General features: G+C 36.9%; 1 protein-coding gene across 1 annotated transcript; it reads left to right on the top strand.

The window, feature by feature from the left end:
- Window positions 1–450: 450 nt before the first annotated feature.
- On the top strand, window positions 451–21117 carry EEF1E1 (eukaryotic translation elongation factor 1 epsilon 1). Its single transcript, XM_053714729.1, has 5 exons — window positions 451–549; window positions 1189–1357; window positions 4819–5019; window positions 12153–12248; window positions 20315–21117. The coding sequence occupies exons 2-5, from the start codon at window positions 1271–1273 to the stop codon at window positions 20453–20455; spliced, it is 525 nt and encodes a 174-aa protein (XP_053570704.1). The 5' UTR covers window positions 451–549; window positions 1189–1270; the 3' UTR covers window positions 20456–21117.
- The last annotated feature ends 2811 nt before the right edge of the window (window positions 21118–23928 follow it).

Here is a 23928-nt window from a genome sequence, read left to right as displayed (position 1 = left end):
TATTATATGTATTGTAAAATATTTTTGTTTCTACATATTTATCACGTGTTACAATTCTATGCCACTATAGGTATGTAGTATTTTTTGTTATACATCGATATTATAAGAAAATTGTACTATTTTATATGAGCATATTCATTTATAGCTAAATCAATTTCTTGGTGTTATATTTTCAATGTAATATCTGTATATACTCTTTCATTCCACTAGAGGTCCATACCATTCATTTATCATGTATATTAAACTGTATGTACATTATGTATACATTTTCAGATAGTGATTTTTAGTCTTTAGAGATTATTTTGTAAACGGATATACCACCTTTTTATATTATTCTTTTTACAGACGCTGTTTGTTTTAATTGTTGCCCCGTTTAAAGATGGCGGCGTCAGTTTCCGTGGCTATTGGTTCTATCGGTCACATGTAAAATTACATCAGGGTTTCTGATTGATCGGGAAAATCATGTGATCATAAACTGTCGTTCATTCACAGCCATTTTTGACTATATTTATTTTAAGAAAATTCAATCCATCGGCATCCTTGTACTAGGTAAAGTTTCATTTATAATAGTATTAATGATTTTATTTCTATAATATAGGAATACATTTACGGATGAAGTATTACTATAACATTAAAATATGTTTTATTTAATGCAATCGTTGGATGTGACAGTGGCACAGTCACATATGGTTGGTTCAGGGTTGTATGTCTATATAAAGCAGATGTATGCCTGTGCCTTATTTAAAACTGGTGAAAGAAAATAAGAAATAATCTATTACATTTAAATAAACTGATTTTTCATTTGGTGCTACTACCAGTGTATTACATGTGCACCATTCATGTTTTAATGGTTATATGATGTCGCATAATAGATTGTATATGTGTAGTTGTAGAAGCATTTTCATCTGGGATGCCTGTTAAGGTCCCAGCAGATGGCTGCTTAATGGGCAAATGTGGTATTTCCTTATTACTAAAACAGGGGCATTTAAATCGAAGTCCCTGATATCCATCTAGGAAGTACTTGCAACAGGGACTTGCAAACACCAAATACATTGCTTTGTCTATTCTAACCCACTGCATGAAGGATATACTTGTATAATCAGATATTTCATTTTACAATGCACAATAAATGTCTTGTTTTTCTTCAAGCATATCCATTAACTTTACCAAATCTCTATCAATCATCAGACACGTTCAAGGAGGTGTGGCATAGAACATCGTGATCAGGAGTTGGCTGGCAATATATATTTATTAAATCTTTCTAGCCAAAATGGCAGTAGGGGAGCTGAGTGCCTTGGAGAAATGCTTGGGCTTAAAAGAAGGAAAGTACAGCACCCGAACCCAGGGGAATGTTCAGGTAAATAATACAGATTTTTTTTATAGTGGCCATGCAGTATTTAGTTATCGCTTTAATATCTGGATCACTGCAGTGTAGTTACTTAGTGACTGGTACAGAACAGCTATAATCAAACACTGAAATAGTCACAAATGGCTTTATAAACCTGATGACCATTATAAACAAACACTCTAACACACAAGTTGCATTACTCTGTTTATTCTATAGTTTGCATAAATGGGAAATTCTTTCAAAATGCAAAAATATTAAAAGATCATCTGCTTATACAGTAATCTCCACAGAAAAGTTTGCCAGCCAGGTGGCCTTATGAAGTAGCTGGGTGGATGCGGCGTAATACTATCCAAGGCACAAAGTAACTGCATCGTTTTATTTTATAACAATCTGTGCAATTGCTGAGTGGTCAGTAAAATCAGCCAGGTGGTGCACCCATTAAAACGATCCTGGGGAGAAAACTGATATACTAGGTTCAACTACTATTTTTTATTTTTAAAATGGCCCATTTGTTTGATTTAAAAACAAATAATAAAATAAGTGTGTGCTTAGTAAAGTGTATTGTAAATCCTAGCTTTCCTAGTTCAGTAACTGTGTGTGGCCTTACATTACATAGCTAGTGACCTCACTGAGAAAGCTGTGGCAGGTTCTATACAAACTCCACGCGGCCAGTTATTTTGGAGTTAAACATTTTCATTTACTTAAAGCCAGTGACAATACTCTCAACTGTGATAACAGAAGTAATTAGTAGGGATGCACCGAAATGACAGTTTTGGACCAAAAATTAACGATGCCTTTGGCTGAAAACCGTAAATTACTTCCTTTTTTTTTTTTTTTTTTTTTTTTTTTTTTACAAATGATTTTAAACGCCTATATTAAAGTCTACTGTAAACATGTTTTCTTAGGCAACTATTTAAAAAAAAAATATATATATATATATATAGTTGTTTTTTGTTGTTGTTTTTTTGCATAATTAGACTATTTAAAGGAATTGTAAAGTCCAAATTAAACTTTCATGATTCAGATAGGGCATGTCATTTTAAACAACTTTCTAATTTACTTTATCATCAAATTTGCTTTGTTCTCTTGTTTATTTTTAGTTGAAGGCTAATACTAGGTAGGCTCATATGCTAATTTCTAAGTCTTTGATGGCCACCTCTTAGTTGAATGCAATTGACAGTTTTTCACAGCTAGAGGGCGTTAGTTCATGTGTTTCATATAGATAACTTCACGTGCATGAGCTCAATATTATTTAAGAGTCAGCACTAATTGCCTGAAATGCAAGTCTGTCAAAAGATCTGAGATAAGGAGGCAGTCAGCAGAAGCTTAGATACAAGGTAATTACAGAGGTAAAAAGTATATTTCTATAACAGTGTTGGTTATGCAAAACTGGGGAAAGGGATTATCTATCTTTTTAAACAATAATATTTTTGATATTTACTATACCTTAAAGGATTACTTTCTGTTATAATTTTTAAGCTAAACAACTAACATATTAAAGTTAATAAACATTAATTAAAACCTACTGACCTATATTTTCTCCAAAACTAAGTTTCATAACGTTCTAAAAGTTATATCTTTTATTCGCCGATGATGTCACGTTATCCTGCCCACTATTTTCAGCACTGAGTGTTCAAAATACTTAAACCAATAACTTTGTGTTTAAAGCGCCATTTTGAAACCTAGGTATTGTAAACGGATTGGTACAGAGCAAAGGATACCCACGGAGTGGGTTTGGAAAACAATTACATTTGCAGACAAGATTTCTGATATACGGTAGAGATATGTTAATGAAATGCTATTGATAAAAAGCGTATTTGGGGTAGTTAGTAACAGGCATAGAAAATATTTACTTACAGTGGCCCTTTAAATGAATGAATCTGAATTGAAAACTGCAAGCCAATAAAATAACCACACTTTTATTGAAAGTATTACACTAGAATTGGGGGAAAAATATCTAGAAACAAAATAATATGCTACGCAATAATTTTACCAAGAAAAAACGAAACCGAAAAAAACTGAGTGGTGGCTAAATAGGCCAAGCGGCTTCTAAGTTTGCATTCCTGCTTTTACAAATAAAAATTGATAATAAGAGTAAATTAGAAAGTTGCTTAAAATCGCATGCTCTATCTGAATCATGAAATAAAACATTTGAGTTTTGTGTCCCTTTAAAGGGATAGGAAAGTCAAAATTAAACTTGCATGATTCATATAGAGCATGTAATTGTAAGACACTTTTAAATTCACTTCTATTTTCAAATGTGCTTCGTTCTCTTAGTATCCTTTGTTTTAAAATGAATACGCACATATCATACACTAGTGGGAGCTGCTGCTAATTGGTGCCTGCACACATTTGTCTCTTGTGATTGGCTAACTAGATGTGTTCAGCTAGTTGCCAGTAGTGCAGTGCTAATCTTTCAGCAATGGATAACAAGAGAATGAAGCGCTGCGGAATCTGTTGGCGCTCTACAAATAACCGATAATAATAATGAAGCAAATGTGATAATAGAAGTAAATTGGAAAGTTGTTTAAAGTGAAGGTAAAGTTTTGTAAATATGAAGACAGCAATGCATTATTTAATATTAAAATAAATTAATCGCTATGTTTATTTTATTATTTTTTTTATTTTGCAACTATAAAATATATATATATATTTCCCTACCATTTCGATGCTAACTCCTCCCAACCTCTATTTCCTGCTTTCATGTTCTGTGACGTATAGAGCGGTCCTACCCGCTCTATACGTATCTCGAAAGCGCGTTCACAAATCTACTCAAAGTCAAGAGAGAGGATTTTCAGTATCGGAGACCTCCGTAAAAGCCGGTGAAATCCTGCGCATGCGCGAAACAGGAGCGCGCGCGAGGATTAAGATATGAAGTAACAAATAATAGAGCATGCGCAGATCAAGAAGGAGGCAGATGACGTAAGGTGACGGCCGCCTAACGGCCAGAATTTCAATTGGAGCTTCTTAAAACATGATCAAGAGAGAACATTTGTAATATGTAACGGGTTGAATTTGTGGGAAATAAAAAAGGTATTTATTACGGCGATAATTTTATTTACAGTACAATATGAAAAAAATGATGAATGAAACTCATATTTATTTGCGGCAAAGAATGTTATTATAGAAAGACACCCATGTAACTTTACCTTCACTTTAAAATTGTATGTTCTATCTGAATCATAAAAGATAATTTTTGGGTTTAGTATCCCTTTAAGCAATTCAAACGTCATATTTTTCCATAACCAATACTCCCAGGATCAATTGGACCCTGACTGCTTAGGACAGCTCATACGGCAATTGGGCAGGAACATCTACAAGCACAAAACCAAAATTTGTGTTCTTTTTTTTATGTTAAGTAAAATCTGTTTTAACTTGCAATAATTTCTGTTTCTGTGTTTAAAACATTTATAACACTTTTTTTTTTTTTTTACTTAATTCAAATGTTTTTTTTTTTCTACTTCATTTAGATTCCTGTTCTTCAAACCAACAACGGCCCCAGTTTAGCAGGACTCGCTACAATTGCTTCTCATTTAGTTAGAGAAGCAAAAAAAGAGGAATTCCTTGGAACTTCTATAGAGGAAAAGGCAATAGTACAGCAATGGTTGGAGTACAGAATTACACGCATAGACAGGCTGTCCTCAAAAGAAGACATAAGAAATATATTGAAGGTGAGTGCTCTGATTACTTATTTTTGAATTAATATGATCTGAGACAAACTCTTTTGTAACTATCCCTGATAACCAAATGATGGGGAGCTGCAATGCTGCTATAACAGTCTCTCATCATAAGGGATTAAAAGGAACAAGAAACCCAAACATTTTCTGTCATGATTTAGGTAGAACATACATTTTTAAACAACTTTCCTGTTTACTTCTATATCAAATTTGTTAAATTTTCTTGGTATCATTTGTTGAGGGAGCAGCAATGCACTACTGCTTTGTAACTGAACACATGGGTGAGCCAATGACAATCAATGTATATGTGTGTGTGTATATGTATATATATATATATATATATATATATATATATATATATATATATATATATATATATTATATACACACACATATATATATATATATGTGTGTGTGTGTGTGTGTGTGTATATATATATATATATATATATATATATATATATATATATATATATATATATATATATATATATATATATACACGCACAGGTTATATAGGGAGAGGAACCAACATTATCTTAATTAGGTTAATTTTAATTTGGTGCAGACCCTGTAAAACACATATATAAACTTAAGAAGCAGAGAGAAACAACTGGGAACACTGTCGTGACCCCACATTAGCCAGCAAACCCCACAATTATGCAACAAAACGTTGCATAAGCATCATATTTGTAATGGTTCTAACCAGAATGGTTTACTTTGTTACTTTGCTATGCTAATGAGTGTCCATATATGTGGCTGTAATTACGCATTTATTATAATTTGAATATAGATCCTTCAAAGTCTGCATGGTAGCGTATACCTCTTTAGGTGATTGGTGTAACCCTCTGGTTGGGGAGTTGTTCATCTAATATAGTGCGTAAATTGTGTGAAGTATGTACAATTTATACAACATTGCTTCATTGATATAGTGTTAAAAATTTCTTTGGCATAGATCATCAGGTGGTTTGTCTCATGATAACAGATTTCCAATATTTATTGGGTTATCCTCTGAGAGAGGTGTTGCCATTTAACCGAAGTATGCTTCTTGCATGGATCCCCACTATTAACCCATGGTAGCAGATTCCTGTGGGAGTACAGGGCTACCCTCTGTCAGGGGTGTTGCAATTTAGCGTAAAACTTGAAGTTCTTTGTACTGAGTTAACCATTTGTGAGCTGGCCAGCTTTTTTATACTTACTATACATATTGTATGTAGAATGTAAGAGACTTTGCATATAAAAAATAATTTTGCAAAGTAATACGAATGTGGTTTCGTTTAGGGGACCCAGCTGTTCTGTAATTTGCACTGGAGTGAAAATGACCAAAATAAGTGATTGACTTAGATATTTCATACAAGTACTTTGAGTGCTGAAATCCCTGGCTATTGTGGGGTCACTACAGTGTTCCCAGTTGTTTCTCTCTGCTTCTTAAGTTTATTTATTTATTTATTTATATATATATATATATATATATATATATATATAATACCATTCAATGTACAGTGTCACCCTCCTTGAGACATCTGCCTGGGTGCAGAAATTAAGTAAATATTCCTTGAAGAACAAATGCACTCTCAGGTCTTTTTTAAGGTGAAGAAATCTTTAATGGAACGTTTTCAGGAAATTCTTCCCCTTCATCAGCACAAATACAGTGTTAAACATTCAAACTTATATACACATATGTGAGATTACAAAATGCCAAATACCTGTGATCACTCAGTGAACTGGCGCCAAACAATCTATGTGGAACGCATTACTTGCGTTCCACTGTGTGTAAACTGGAAGTATTGCCATATATTATGCTTCCAGTCTCATTAATTGCAAATAAAAAGTGTAAATTCTAAATTAATAAGTGTGAGTAAACTTATAATGAAGTTCAATCTTGTGCCAAACCGCATCTCAGGATTAACTCAAATATAGGGTTACATTTTCTGCAAGTTAAGATCGCAAGCAGCGATAGTGTGTCGTGGGGTGAAGAGACTAGTACATTATCTATAGCTATCATCACATATGTCCACCTATCTTGTGACAGCTCATCTGTGTATCATTCTAACCTTTATCTCACCATGTTATGTCGATACCACACTCGGGATTATCCGTTGTTGTATAGGTTGGCATGGTGACCATTTCAGGCCGGAACTACTTGGTGGATTGATATGTGTACTTGCTTACGGCTCACCATCTAGGTTACGTATCGATATGCTTGTACTCTATCATGTAATAGAGTTCCATATGCCAACCATCATACCAAGATTATTAACTACAGTGTTAGGTGATAGGCACAACAATAATAATATAGTGACACGCTGTTACAAAGCTATTACTTAGCACATATAAAACCTAAAGAAAAATATATATATATATATATATATATATATATATCACACTATATCTAATGATTTACATAAAAGGACTGGCTTAAATTAATCATCATTGATAATAATTCTCCATTAGTCCTACACATATTTAGATAGGCAATCTTGTTGGTGTCAAATTGTTTCATCATTTGAGTCCCAGTCCTTGTACTACAGGTACAATGTCCTCTATTAGCCTTCCTTGTGTATACGTATCACTGCCCTCCACTATGTACAGGCTAGGGATATGTTGGTATTGCTATTCCACTGCTAGTGCTGGCAATGTAGGGTACCATTCACGTACATCAACTCCTGTACAGTGTCCCTGCTATATCCATGAAATGTGTTAGGGGGTATTTCGGTTAGGCTGCCCACTACATAGATATAGGAGAGAGTGTATATAGGTATACGACGAGGCTACAAAAAGCAGATTGTGGATAATACCCTGAAAGAAGTCTTATCCTATACACAGGATACCCTCATTCACAAAGCAGTAACAACTCAGCCAATACCACAGAGGCTGGCAAAATATTGAGAAAACATTAGGTTTTATATGTGCTAAGTAATAGCTTTGTAACAGCGTGTCACTATATTATTATTGTTGTGCCTATCACCTAACACTGTAGTTAATAATCTTGGTATGATGGTTGGCATATGGAACTCTATTACATGATAGAGTACAAGCATATCGATACGTAACCTAGCTGGTGAGCCGTAACCAAGTACACATATCAATCCACCAAGTAGTTCCGGCCTGAAATGGTCACCATGCCAACATATACAACAACGGATAATCCTGAGTGTGGTATCGACATAACATGGTGAGATAAAGGTTAGAATGATACACAGATCAAGCTGTCACAAGATAGGTGGACATATGTGATGATAGCTATAGATAATGTACTAGAGTCTTCACCCCACGACACACTCGATCGCTGCTTGCGATCTTAACTTGCAGAAAATTTAACCCTATATTTGAGTTAATCCTGAGACGCGGTTTGGCACAAGATTGAACTTCATTATAAGTTTACTCACACTTATTAATTTAGAATTTACACTTTTTATTTGCAATTAACGAGACCGGAAACAGAATATATGGCAATACTTACGGTTTACACACAGTGGAACGCAAGTAATGTGTTCCACATAGATTGTTTGGCGCCAGTTCACATTTTGTAATCTCACATATGTGTATGTAAGTTTGCATGTTTAACACTGTATTTGTGCTGATGAAGGGGAAGAATTCCCTGAAAACGTTCCATTAAAGAGATTGTTTTTCTTCACCTTAAAAAAGACCTGAGAAGGAAAATATATATATATATATATATATATATATATATATATATATACACACACACACACACACACACACACACACACACACACACACACACACACACACACACACACACACACACACACACATATATTATAGCCACCAATCAGCAACAACAGCTTGGTTATTTTCTGCTCCTGAGCTTTCCTAGATTAACCTTTCAGCAAAGGATAACAAGAGAAAGAAGTAAATTGAAAAGTTGTTTTTTTTTAAATTGCATGCTCTTTCTGAATCATGAAAGAAGACATTTGGGTTTTGTGTCCCTTTAACTGTTGCAAATAACCTCTGTTCTCCCCATCACCTATTTTATGGGCTCACCGCCCGGCTAAACTTTTATGCCAATTATTACTACATTTCTATGTTGTTTTTTTTGTCTGCAGCTAATTTGCAATGCAATTTTCAACTACTGCACTATATTATAAAACTTACTTGTAGTAAATCCCATCTCACAAAATGTTCTGTTCATATATTTATAACTTCCTAAGAATCATTTTGTGATATGTCATCCCTTGGTTGATTTAGATTAATTCTAGTACTGAAAAGACAACTGTTTTTAGTCTAGTCAAAATTAAACTTGATTCAGATAGGCCGGGCATGCAATTTTAAACAGTGTTCCAATTTATTTTTTTAATTAAATTAGCTTTGTTCTCCTGCTAATTTCTGAGCCCTTGAAGGCCCTCTTATTTCAGTGCATTTTGACTTTTTCACAGCTAGAAAGCGCTAGTTCATGTTTTCCCTATAGATTGTGTTCACTCCTGTGGAGTTATTTATGAGTCAGCACTGATTGGCTAAAATGAACTGTAATAAGGTGGCAGTCTGCAGGGGCTTAAATACAAGGTAACCCCAGAGGTAAAAAGTATATTAATATAATTGTTTGGTTATGCAAAACTGGAGAATGGGTAATAAAGGGATTTTTTAACAATAAAAATAAATATTCTGGAGTAGACTTTAAGGAAAGGCTTGAAAAATGTTGTTCAAAATTTAAGTACCACTCCAATTGTAGGAGCTAGAATATGGTTTTAAAAAGGGTTAAACCACTGCACGTATTCTGTGTGTGTAATCATTGCTATTTCTTTAGCTTAATGAAGTATGACAAATTTTATGTAAAATTATTCAGCCTCAAATGATAAAAAAATAAGGTGATCTGCGTTATCAATATTATAGATATAGATAGATGGATTTATAATCTAAAGTAGTAGACGATAAAAACTCGCAGAGCGGGGCCACAATGAGCTGTATTGCGGAAAAAAATTGCCTATCTGTTGCATCACTTGCTACAGAATTCCAAACTGCATCTGGAATCAACATCAGTACAAAAGCAGTTTGGTGGGAGCTTCATGAAAAGGGTTTCCATGAGCAGAGTAGCACGAACCAATGCCAAATGTCGGCTGAAATGGTGTAAAGCACGCCCACCACTGGACTGTGTAGTGGATGAATTGTGCTTCACTTTCTAGCAGTCTGATGGAATAATCTGGTTGTCAGGATAACACTACCTGCTGCAAAGTTAGGTGGAGGAGGGATAATGATCTGTTTATTATCTATTGTCTTGCATTTAACATTGTAATGTGCTAAATCTTAAAGGGACAGTCAACACCAGAATTTTTATTGTTTAAAAAGATAGATAATCCCTTTATTACCCATTCCCCACTTTTGCAAAACCAACACTGTTATATTAAAGGGACAGTCTAGTCAAAATTAAACTTTCATTATTCAGATAGGACATGTAATTTTAATCAACTTTCCAATTTACTTTTATCATCAAATTTGCTTTTTTCTCTTAGTATTCTTAGTTTAAACTAAACCTAGGCAGACTCATATTCTACTTTCTAAACCCTTGAGGGCTGCCTCTTATCACATGCTTTTTAAATTCCTTTTCAACACAAAGAGACAAAGTACACGTGGGCCATATAGATAACACTGTGTACAGGCACAGGGAGTTATTTAAGATTTAGCCCAACACAATGCTAACTGCAAGACAATAGATAATAAACAGTCACAGTCATGTGATCAGGGGGCTGGAAGAAGGTTCTTAGATACAAGGTAATCAGAGGTAAAAAATAAATTAAAATAAGTGTTGGTTATGCAAAACTGGGAAATGGGTAATAAAGGGATTATCTATCTTTTAAAACAATAACAATTCTATGGTAGACTGTTCCTTTAATACACTTTTTACTTCTGTGACTAACTTGTATCTAAGCGTCTTCTGACCGCCCCTAATCACATGACTTTTAGTTATTATCTATTGACTTGCATTTTAGCCAATTAGTGCAGTGTCTGCCACAAGCGTGATTACAATGCTATCTATATGGCCTGCATGAGCTTGTTCTCCCCTGCTGTGAAAAGTAAATAAAATAGAGGCGGCCTTCAAGGGCTTAGAAATTATCATATGTGCCTTCCTAGGTTTGCTTTCAACTAGAATACCAAGAGAACAAAACAAAATTGTTTAAAATTACATGCCCTATTTGGACTTGACTGTCCCTTTAAATAACTCCCTGTGCCTGAACACAGTGTTATCTATATGGCCCACGTGTACTTTCAATCTCTTTGTGTTGAAAAGGAATTTAAAAAGCATGTGATTAGAGGCAGCATTCAAGGGCTTAGAAATTAGCATATGAGTCTGCCTAGGTTTAGTTTCAACTAAGAATAAAAGCAAATTTGATGATAAAAAAAAATTGGAAAGTTGATTAAAATTACATGTCCTATCTGAATAATGAAAGTTTAATTTTGACTAGACTGTCCCTTTAAGATGACCCTTTTGAAATGTATTGGTTGCAGTAGACAGGTGCTTCCAACTTTGTGGGGAAGACCCTTTTCTGTTTCAGCATGGAACTCGAGTGGCCTGCACAGGGCCCTGACCTCAACCCCTTTGAACATCTTTGGGATGAATTGTAATGTCGGTTGCGAGTCAGACCTTCTTGTCCAACATCGTTTAGCTGAACGGGCACTAATTCCCACAGACACACTGTAAAATCTTTTGGAAAACCTTTCCAGAAAAGGACAACTGTTATAACTGCAAATGTTGGGGCAGCTCCATATTACTTCCCATAGTTTAGGAATGGCATGTTCACCAAGCTCATATAGGTGAGATGGTCAGGTGTCCACATACACACTATGTGGCCAGAAATATGTGTGTGTGATAGATTTTATATATTATATATATATATATATATATATATATATATATATATATATATATATATATATATATATATATATATATATATATATATATATATATATATATATATATATATATATATATATATATATATATAATCATCTAATTATTTTGCAGTATAAACTAATAGGCAGCTATTGTTGCTTTTGTGCCATGTTTGTTCCATATTCACATTGTAAATAGGTTTAATTAGTTTATTAATGTATAATGCTCTTTTTTTTTTTTTTTTTTTTTTTTTTTTTTTTTTTTTTTAAACTAGGATCTTAACTTGTATCTGGAAGACAAAGTGTATTTGGCTGGAAACAAGATCACATTGGCAGATGTGTTAATTTATTATGGCCTACACCCAACAATAGTGAGTTGTATTTGGTTTTATTTTACCCTCTCTTCATCCCTCTAAAAATGTAATTGAATTGTGGGATTATATGTAATCTAATACAGTAAAATGCTCTAGTTTGTTAGTTAAAGTGAATGTAAACTTTCATGAATCAGTGCCTAGTTTTTAAAAATACTATTAAAAACATTCATGAAAGTTTACATTACAACGTTTTGTTTAAATACTTTTTTTCTGCAGCCAAACCAGACCAGCGATTCCCCCGCCCGCTTCTCATGCTGTATTTAGCACAGCAATGACGAATCTGGCTTCCTCCAATCACGGCGTGGCCTTAGGAAATGTTTGCACTGGGGTGCATGCCATGATTGGAGGAAGCCGGATTCACCATTGCTGGCATACGTACAGAGGAGCTGCGTTTGGGGGATCGCTGGTCCGGCTTGGCTGCAGAAAAAGGTAAGTATTAAAAAAAAAAAAAAACACTACAATGTAGACATTCATGGATATAATTGCGCCTGTGATTCATGAAAGTTTACATTCACTTTAAGGTGACATTTTTATAGCAAAGGTGCATGCTCTGAAAGGGATAAAAAAAAGTCAACATTTGAAATGTACATGGGTGAATTTCCGTTTTAAATAGAAGCATTTTTGCAATATACTTCCATTAGCAAAAATGCTTCTAGTTAGTTATTACTGGTTTAGTGACATACACGCATGTTCTGTGAGTGCCCCATGCACTCACTTTCTCAGTCAGCAGTGACTTGTACGACACAAGTCTTCACTAACACAATACACACTACTTCCAGCTCTCTGAGTGAGCAATCATGGTGTTTGAATCCTTATGCTCTAGTCACACACAGCATATGTGCGTATGCTACTGAAACCATAATAAGCATTTTTGCTAATGAAAGTATGTTGCAAAAATGCTTCTATTAAAAATAGAAATGTGTTCATGCCCATTTCTATCTTTTAGGAGCCACCGTTTATTACCAATCCTGAGCAGGGCACGGCCAGTGAGCAAATCGGAGGCACATAGCAGCCAATTACTGCCCATGTCCTGCTGAGGACTAGCTAAGCAGTGTTCTTGCTGCAGACGTTAATCACCTTTGCAGGGGTTAACCACTGTTTCTAAGCAACAAATTAAAGTAATTTATAAATGCTGTAATATTTAATTTTAAGACACCTATATATGAAAGATATTATGTTGTGCTTTTACTCCACTGTTCATGTTGATGTCTGAAAAGCAGAATCCTCCTAACTTAGACCCATGTACATCTCCCCAAATGCCAGATTATATAGTTTTTCAATATTTTCTTGTATCCTCATCCTCCTATATTTCACAAAAGAGAAAATGGTTTTCTTATTTATGACACGAGTCCACGGATCATCTTAATTACTAATGGGATATTCACCTACTGGTCAGCAGGAGGCGACAAAGAGCACCACAGCAAAGCTGTTAAATAACTCCTCCCTTCCTTCCCACCCCAGTCATTCTCTTTGCCTACGTTAGTGATAGGAAGTGGTAAAGTGAGGTGTTAAACTCTTGATTGAAGAATCTAATCTATTATTTTAAAGTAGTGCAAGGTTGTGCTGCTTTGTCCTAGGGTGTAGCCATATTCCATATCAGTCTCTTCAGTAGAGCATTGGTGGCTTTAGAGCAATGGGAACTTGTGGGACATAATTCTCACTGCGCCTCCCATATTCTGATGCTGCCCTTACACTGAAAACCTGAGGGGTATTTATTCAGGAATTTCGTTTTATTGCAGGTCAATGAGAGGGAGAGGACCTCTCAAACCTGGGAACTCCCTTGCTGCCAGGCAGAAGATGAGGCAAGAGCTAACTTTATTTCTTGGGGTAGAAAACTCGGAATAAGTTGGGGCACTTTATTTTATATATACAGACCTCATGTTAATAATAGGCTCCTTCAAGGGGTGACAGAGATTCTCCTTGCGTACTAGGGGTTGCTATAGCAGTATGGACGCAGGCACTGGGGCTGAATGTGACTCTCCTCTCCCGGCGGTTCTCTCTAATAGTAGCCGACCGGGAGATTTCATAGGAGCTGTAATGCAGAGTCAGTGTGAGGGGAATACTCTTAACATTTAACAGACGATGTACTGTAATGCACAGTGTGAGGGTGCTTCAATGTTAGATGAGATGGCTCAGTCAGTTATTTCTCCCATAACAATGGCGACCGGGAGATGACTATTAAAACGCCCACGGAGGGCGGAGCTTGTGTATGTGCTGTAATGCAGGGTGCAAGCTCAGTGTGACGGTGCTTCGCTAATACGGGCTAAGCAACTATCTAAGAAGGAGGAAGATAAGCTAAGAAACTGCCCAGTTTGTTATTTCTCCCGGTTGCTCTACTTAAAGGACCAGTCAACACAGTAGATTTGCATAATCAACAAATGCAAGATAACAAGACAATGCAATAGCACTTAGTCTGAACTTCAAATGAGTAGTAGATTTTTTTTTCCTGACAATTTTAAAAGTTATGTCTTTTTCCACTCCCCCTATACCATGTGACAGCCATCAGCCATTCACAAATGCATACACACTTATTCTTGCACATGCTCAGTAGGAGCTGGTGACTCAAAAAGTTTTAAATATAAAAAGACTGCACATTTTATTAATGGAAGTAAATTGGAAAGTTGTTTAAAATTACATGCTCTATCTGAATAATGATAGTTTAATTTTGATTGAGTGTCCCTTTAACAAAATAATAATGGCGACCGGGAGATGATTTTTGAAACTCCCACGAGGGGCGGAGCTTGTGTGGCGCCAATTTAGTTGCGCATCCCTTTACTAGGCTTCCGGTTATCGGAAGGAACAGGGTATTTTAGTCAGAGTAACAAACAAACCTGCACAACGGAGCGCCCTTGGGGTCGTTAGATGATTCTTAAAAGGTGTGAATTAGGCACAAAATAGAGAGAGGGTATAAAGTTAATTACCACAGTGGGATAACTCTATCTTTTATAGTAGATTCCAGACGGCAGCCATAGTTCCCTGTGTGTCTGCACACACACCCATGTTCACAGGAAATCCAGAGAGGGAACAAAAAAACAGCGCTCCAAGCCCAGAAAAAAGTTAAAAGTTCAGCTTTATTCCAACATGATTAAAAACATGCAAAATATGTAAAAAGTGGTCAGCACAATTGTGCAAAATACAAGTAAAAGAACAAGTGCAAAAAAACAGCAAATGTTTCGTGCTTCACGCACTTGATCACTGCTAATTGGCAGTGATCAAGTGCGTGAAGCACGAAACGTTTGCTGTTTTTTTGCATCTGTTCTATTGCTTGTATTTTGCACAATTGTGCTAACCACTTTTTACATTTTGCATGTTTTTAATCATGTTGGAATAAAGCTGAACTTTTAACTTTTTTCTGGGCTTGGAGCGCTGTTTTTTTGTTCCCTCTCTGGATTTCCTGTGAACATTTTAGTCAGAGGGCAGCACCTCTTTCTTAATGCTTCCGGTTATCGAATTTATGTCAGTGTTCGCGCTTAAAAAGACAGCACTTCAGTTGTCAAGAATTTGAGCAGAAGGGCTGACAGACACCTCAGCTGGGTTAAGCTGAGGTGTAGAGGGGGTTTTCAGCATTTATCTTCCTCTTGTGTCCTATTCAGCCATTTCTGCCAATTTTAAATAAAGAAGTTACTCTTTAAAAGTTTTTTTTTATTTGACTCATCCATATGTCAATCCCAACAGACACTACCAAGTGTCTTCTTATGTTTTTGGAACAATGTGGAACTACCAATCCTTACTTTGTTCATTATGTTGTAATGAGAACTTTTCTAAGGGGATAGAGAATTTTTTCCCTCAGTGTCCAAAATTTTTTGTAGCCAACACATGCAGTGTCCTGCGCTTCGTCGCAAACTCCATCTGGAGTTGCTTTGCAAAACATCGCTCCTATAAGGTCATGGCGATATCTGTTACATTGTATGCCTTTCCCATGCTAAGCAGGGAATACGCTTGATGTAGTGTATTTGATTCCGAATGCTTCTTCCCTAAAGCCTGAAGGCGGAAGATACTTTGGTAGCATATGGGGGAAAATCTGTCTGGATAACTCCTTTATCTGACACTGAAGTTACTTCGGTAGTATCACATAAAGAATTCTCAGTCTCTGATGAGGTAATACCTTTATCTGATCCTGAGTTTATTTTCCTCATGTTTTAGCTTAAATGCCTTCATTTGCAAATACTTAGAGGAGGTTTTAGCTACTCTGGATGACCCGTCACCAGTAGGTTATACTATTATTATGTGTCCTTCTTGGTGGAAGTATTTTCCTGTACCAGATAGGGCTATAGGGTTCCCCCTTTTTCTCTTTAACTTAGAGGGAGATGCTATTTGCATGGAGGGACCTTATGGTTAGAAGCTGGAGGGTTTATATTGTCAGCCTACGGTTGGTATGGCTACTGTTTCCAGTACAGTGTCATACTGTTTTGATGCGTTTTCTGTTTCTTTTGGACAGACACCCCTCTCGCAGGGATAGGAGAAGGGTTTTTAAGTTAGTAAATAGCGTAAAGTATAAGATAATTTCGTTCCTTTCGAGATTGCTAGGAAGAACATTCCACTTCTTTTCCCAAGTAGAAGCGGTTTAAACTTTTTTGGAGTCCCTATCTGGCCTAAAATAGGGGAAAATAGCCTAAGTAGCTTGCTGTTGAATTAGACGACATGAGGGGCGTACACCTGTTCAGTAAGGGGCCAGGTTCTCCTTTTTCAATCAGTTTTGGTTTTTGTGATCATGATCCCTGGGGGGTGTACATTGGGTCCCAGGGATATGAATTGGAGTATTTCCTTCCAGGGGCAGATTCCTGCTTCAAGATTTTTAGCAGTCCAGACAAAAGAGAGGCATTCTTACACTGTGTAAGAGACCTTTCCTTCCGGGGAGTGATTGTTTCCCATTCCATTACAGGAACAGGGTCTGAGTTTTTATTCCAATCAGACCAATTTTAGATCTCGAGGGTCTCAACAAATTTCTCAGAATAGCATCCTTCAAGATGGAAACTATTTGTTCCATTCTTCCTTCGATCCAGGAGGGTCAATTTATAACAGTGGATTTCAAGGACGCGTACCTACATGTTCCTTTTCATATGCATCATCGCAAGTTCCTAAGATTTTCATTTCTGGACAATCTCTTACAGCTCGTAGCTCTTCCGTTTGGTCTTGCCACTGCTCCCCAGATTTTTCATAGGGTTCTGGAAACACTGTTGGCGGTACTTTGCTTACGGGGAATTGTAGTGGCGCCTTATCTGAACAATATCCTAGTCCAGACGCCACCCTTACAACAAGCAAGATCCGACACGGACATATTCTGTCCTTCCTCCGATCTCACGGGTTGGAAGGTAAATTTGGGAAGGAGTTCTCTAGTCCCTAATACAAGGGTAACTTTCTTGGGAACCATAGTAGATTCTCTATCTATATATAAAAAAAAAATTCTGACAGAAGTCATTAAGTCAAAGTTTATCGATACTTGTCCTCTCCTCGGCCATCAGTGGCTCAGTGCATGGAGGTAATCGGGCTGATGGTGGCGGCAATGGACATCATCCCGTTTGTTCGGTTTCACCTCAGACCTTTGCAGTTTAGCTTGCTCAGGCAATGGAACAGAGATTATGCGTATTTGTCTCCTCGAATATTACTGGAGCAGGAGACAAGGGATTCTCTTCTATGATGGTTGTCTCTGGATCATCTCTCCCAGGGAACCTGCTTCCGCAGACCATCCTGGGTGATTGTGACAACAGACGCCAGCCTTCTAGAGTGGGGAGCAATCTGGGGCTCCCTAGGGACTCAGGGAGTTTAGACTTAGTCAGAGTCTGTTCTTTCTATGAACATTCTGGAGCTGAGAGCGATCTTCAATATTTTTCTGCCTGACCCCAGTTAGCCTCAGTTCAGTTTATCAGGTTCCAGTCGGACAACATAACTTCAGTGGCTTACATCTATCATCAGGAAGGAACAAGGAGTTCCTTAACGATGACCGAGGTAACCTAAGTAATTCAGTAGGCGGAAGCCCACTCTTGCTGTCTTTAGGCGATCCACATCCCAGGGGTGGACAACTGGGAGGCGGATTTCTTGAGTAAGCAGACCTTTCATCCGGGGGAGTGGGCACTCCATCCGGTAGTGTGCTCCATCCTGATTCTCAAGTGGGGTCAGCCGGAATTGGATCTCATGGCATCCCGACAGAATGCTAGGCTCACGACATACGGGTCAAGGGACCCTCGGGCGGAGCTGATAGATGCTCTGGCGGTCCCTTGGACCTTCAGTCTAGCATACCTATTTCCTCCGTTTGCTCTTCTTCCTCGGGTAATTGCTCGAAGCAAACAGGAAAGGGCATCGAAGATTCTCATAGCACCGGCCTGGCCTCGTAGGATTTGGTACGCAGATCTGATGGAGATGGCATCTCTGCCACCTTGGAGACTTCCGTTGAGGAAGGACCTTCTAATTCAGGGGCCTTTTCTTCACCCAAATTTAGTTTCTCTGAAGCTGACTGCTTGGAGATTGAATGCTTGATTATTTCCAAGCGGAGGTTTTCTGACTCTGTCATAGAGACCATGATTCAGGCTCGTAAGCTTGTAAATAGAAGGATTTGGCGTAAATATCCCTATGGTGCGAATCCAAGGGCTACTCATAGAGTAGAGTTAAGATTCCTTGAATTTTGTTTTTTCTCCAAGAGGGTTTGGAGAAGGGATTATCGACAAGTTCCCTAAATGGTCAAATCTCAACCTTATCTAGTTGGTTACACAATTGTCTGGCAGGTATTCCAGATTTCCAATCATTTTCTCAGGCCTTGGTCAGGATCAGGCCTGTATTCAAGCCAGTTACTCCTCCATGGAGTCATAATTTAGTTCTCAAAAGTTCTTCAAGGGGTTCCGTTTGAGCCCATGCATTCTTTAGATATGGATATGTCTTCTGCTCGGAGAGTGTCAGAGCTCTCGGCATTCCAGTATGAGTCTTCTTATCTAATTTTCCATTCAGATAAGGTAGTTTTACATACTAAATTAGGATTCCTTCCCATGGTTGTTTTCTGATCGGAACATTAATCAAGAGATTGTTGTTACTTCCTTGTGTCCTAATCCTTTTTCTCAGAGGGATCGACTTCTGCACAACTTGGATGTAGTCCGTGCTTTAAGGTTTTACCTGCAGGCAACTAAGGACTTTCGTCAGTCGTCTTCCTTGTTTGTGATTTTCTGAGGAAAACGTAAGGGACAGAAAGCTAAGGCAACTTCTTTCTTTTTGGCTGAAGAGTATTATACGTTTTTACTTATGAGAGTGCTGGACAGCAGCTTCCTGAGGGAGTTACGGCTCATTCCACGAGGGTAATTGCTCCTCATGGGCATTCAAAAATGAAGCTTCTGTGAAACAAATTTGCAAGGCTGCAACTTGGTCCTCTCTTCACACTTTTTCAAAATTCTACAAATTTGACACTTTTGCCTTGGCCTGAGGCTGCATTTGGGGGAGAGGTTTTTCAAGCAGTGGTGCCTTCCGTTTAGGTTCCCTATCTGGTCCCTCCCATATCATCTGTGTACTCTAGCTTGATTATTGAATCCCATTAGTAATTAAGATGATCCGTGGACTCGTGTCATAAAAAAGAAAAGAAAATTTATGCTTACCTGATAAATGTATTTCTTTTTTGACACAATGAGTCCACAGCCCTCCCTGTTCTTGTAAGACAGGTTGTTGGTTATTATAAACTTCAGACACCTCTGCACCTTGGTTTTTCCTTTGTTTCCTTAACTTTGGTCGAATGACTGGAGTGGGAGGGAAGGGAGGAGCTATTTAACAGCTTTGCTGTGGTGCTCTTTGCCGCCTCCTGCTGACCAGGAGGTGAATATCCCATTAGTAATTAAGATGATCCGTGGACTCATCGTGTCAAAAAAGAAATACATTTATTGGGTAAGCATAAATTTTCTTTTTATATGAAATACAGAGCCTGTATATATTTGTCTACTGTAAATAACAAAATGTGATGCATATGGTTTCTGGATCTTTATAACTACCACTTACATTGTTAACTGTCTAGGGAGCAGAATTTGTTGGCACATTACAAATAAAGCTAATAAATACTGTTATTGATCAAATGTTCTGTGCATTCTTAACAGGCTGATCTTTCCGTCCAAGAAAAGGAAATCTACATTAATGTGTCTCGTTGGTTCAGTCATATCCAGCACTACCCAGGGATACGGCAGCATCTTCCCAGCTTGGTCTTCATTAAGAATAGAATCTACACTAACATTCATTAGGATGCTGAATTGATACTATAGTGTTAATGTAATATAATAGTATTAGCATTCGGAAGCTCAACAAATTCTCAATTCTGGCTGTTACCTGCTTTTTCAGCAAAGTGCCACACCACTCTCTAGTAGCCAAAAGTTTTTTTGATTTTTTTAATGTATTTATTGCAACTGTTTATGAGATCTTTGTCTATTTGAAATTTGTTTTATTTTAATTTGGTAACATGTTTTATTTATAATACTTTACGTACATTGTGAAACACAAAATAAGGACTTTTTTTTTTATCATGTTCCTATTGCATAATACACTGTGTCAGTGGAGTAAAATGAGACTGTGCTACCATATCTAACATTTAACAAATGAATGAGGGAATATTAAACACACATTTAATGAAACAAGCCTTTCAAGACTCATTACCAGTGGCAAGTTCACCTTTTTGTATATAGGGTTGTCTGTATAGATGTGTTGGAAAAAATATGCACTCACTGCTCAGCATTGCTGAAACTGATATACCCATTAAAATACAGGTATTTGTGGGATATATAATAAATCCAATGGAATACACCGATTTGGTGACTTGTACTGATGTGATGAGGAACCAACACAATTCATGTGCTCGTGTTCATTATGCATACTGAACTGCCAAATAAAGGAATCTTACTGCACAGTGGCACTGGTTTAAAAAGCTTTGTATTCCTTGTTACTGAAATAAACTGGGCAGGTATAATCAGTGTGTCCTAATAGATAAAAGCAATAAACTAACCTAGTTAAAATTTCTGTTAGTGAAGAATTGATTAGCGCACTAGAAGAGGAAGCATTGTAACCAAACCACAGTTTATTGGGGACAGTAAAGTAAATTACATGGACATGATTTAGATATAGCATGCAATGTTAAACAGCTTTCCAGTTTACTTCCTTTATCTAATTTGCTTCTTTCTCTTAGTATCCTTTGTAAAATAGAATACCTTGGTAGGCTCAGGAACAGCAGTGCATTACTGGGAGCTAGCTGCTGATTGGTGGCTGCACATATAAGCCTCTCTTCATTGGCTAAAGGGATGTACTCATCTTGTAGCTCCTAGTGTTTTTTCTGCTCCTTCAATGAAGTATACTAAGGGAATTATGCAATTGTAATAACAGAAGTTAATTAGAAAGTGGTTTAACATTGTATGCTGTATCTGAATCCTGACAGAAACAAATTGGGTCTCATATCCCTTTAAGCATACTTAATAATAGATGTAAAATTATATGCTGGAATCATGGAAGAGAAATTTTGGATTTCATGTTTCTAAGCATGATAATTACCTGTTCTCGTATGTCAGGAATTATATGTATATTAGTTTTTGGGGTTCCTCTTTCTCTATTTCGGTAAAAACCGCAGTGAAAGTTGTTTCCTTTTTTAAAGGAGAGAAGGGAGAAATAGAAACCCAAAATATCTATATGCCTGATGCTAAGGTGCGGTCTGTTTTTTGTTTATAAAATGAAACGACTTCTCCATTGTTTATCGCTGCACTTTCTTTTGAGACATGTTTCCTGTAGGCATGTGCATATTATTTTGTATGAGAAATGCCGAATGTGGCTGCAGCCAACAGCATTCTGCTCTTGGCGCAGGATTCATTTGTGTCATTCATTTGAATTTGTACAGACCTCTGTGTGTTGCACTTTGACACAAATAAATCCAACACTAAAAAGAGCCAATTGTCACTGCCTGCCAAAAAAATGCACATCCCTAGTTCACCGTTTCCCTAAATCGTTAGTTATTTCAGGCTGAGTGGGGAAAAATAACCTGAAAAGCATTTGCTAATTTCTGAGAAAATTGGCTGTTTATATCCTGTTCCACATTATATAGATCACCCACCCAATGATTCAGTGGAATTATGTGACTTTATGTATAAGAAAATCGAAACTAATCTCAAGAAAGTTCATGTTTCAGGGTGCATTATATCACCCCCTGCTCACTATATCCGCTATTAAAGCTGCCCTAGAGAATGTGTGCAGTCTCAGCAGGTGTACAATCCCAGCCCTTGCGGAGCATGGTGGCAGATATTTGCCTTTTAATCCCTATTTTAACTGAGACCACAATGGAGTTTTGTGGGGATTTTCTTTTTAATGGCAAAAATAGGACAGCAGCTTATGTTGTCAGGAGTGCTTTCTGGCTCTAAAATATGCAGTTTGCTTTTAAAGGCTACCATGATTTATTGATTTATTTATTTTTTTAACAACCTGGGCTACATTCTTCTTTGTAAGTACTCAAAAAAAAAAAAAAATGTTTTACTTTAATGATGGGCATGAATTCATTTTAACATCTTTACAAATAAATTATGATGCTGCTAACAAAATCATGTTTTTCTTGAGTCACAGGGGCAAAATTTACAAAACAATCCCATCGGCTATGAGCAGATATGTCATAAAACTATTTTCCTTCTGATAGGATGACAAAAATATTACCATCAAATAATCCAGGCTATGTGTCTGATTCTGTAAAGCACTCTGGTTTGGAAAGATTATCCAAGTCTTGTCAGTACTTTGAGGTTCCTCTTATAGTTTTAAAAAGGCAAATGTTAACTTGAGAGCTGTTTATCTTGGTAAGCAGGGGTCTGGATGTGAAGTTAGGAGACACATTACAATATAAGTGTTTGTGTCTGGTGTAATATTAATAAGTTGGTGTTTTGTATATTTCTGTATATTGAGGTGCCCTGTGCCAGGGTTTTGTGTTATGCTGCTGTGTAAATAGTATACCAGTGCACATTGACTAGGAATAAAACACACAGGCTATACAGTTGTGCTCATAAGTTTACATACCCTTGCAGAATTTATGATTTCTTGGCCATTTTTCAGAGAATATGAATAACACAAAAAAAAAATTCACTCATGGTTAGTGTTTGGCCGAAGCCATTTATTATCAACCAACTGTGTTCACTCTTTTTAAATCATAATGACAACAGAAACTACCCAAATGAGCTTGATCAAAAGTTTACATACCCCAGTTCTTAATACTGTGTATTGCCCCCTTTGACATCAATGACCGCTTGAAGTCATTTGTGGACAAGGCTCTTTATCTTTTCAGATGGTAAAGCTGCCCATTCTTCCTGGCAAAAAGCCTCCAGTTCCTGTAAATTCTTGGGCTGTCTTGCATAAACTGCATGTTTGAGATCTCCACATAGTGGCTTAATGATATTGAGGGCAGGAGACTGAGATTCCACTCCAGAACCTTCACTTAATTCTAATGGAACCCATCTTTTTTTCAAGTGCCTCCTTATTGTGCATCTTGAAACAGCCACACCACATGTTTTCAGAGAGTCCTGTATTTCACCTGAAGTTATTTGTGGATTTTTCTTTGCATCCAAAACAATTTTCCTGGCAGTTGTGGCTGAAATTTTAGTTGGTCTACCTGACTGCTTTGGTTTCAACAGAACCCCTCATTTTCCACTTCTTGATTAGAGTTTGAACACTGCTGATTGGCATTCTCATTTCCTTGGATATC

Source organism: Bombina bombina, chromosome 5 (genome assembly GCF_027579735.1).
Source record: "Bombina bombina isolate aBomBom1 chromosome 5, aBomBom1.pri, whole genome shotgun sequence".
Classification (NCBI taxonomy): Eukaryota; Metazoa; Chordata; class Amphibia; order Anura; family Bombinatoridae; genus Bombina; species Bombina bombina.
This window is presented reverse-complemented; position numbering and strand designations above follow the sequence as displayed.

Coding starts and splice junctions, on each gene's coding strand:
- EEF1E1 (XM_053714729.1), top strand. CDS start 1,271: ATGGCAGTAGGGGAGCTGAGTGCCTTGGAGAAATGCTTGGGCTTAAAA. Junction 5,020..12,152: donor ACATAAGAAATATATTGAAG/GTGAGTGCTCTG, acceptor TTTTTAAACTAG/GATCTTAACTTGTATCTGGA. Junction 12,249..20,314: donor ATGGCCTACACCCAACAATA/GTGAGTTGTATT, acceptor CATTCTTAACAG/GCTGATCTTTCCGTCCAAGA.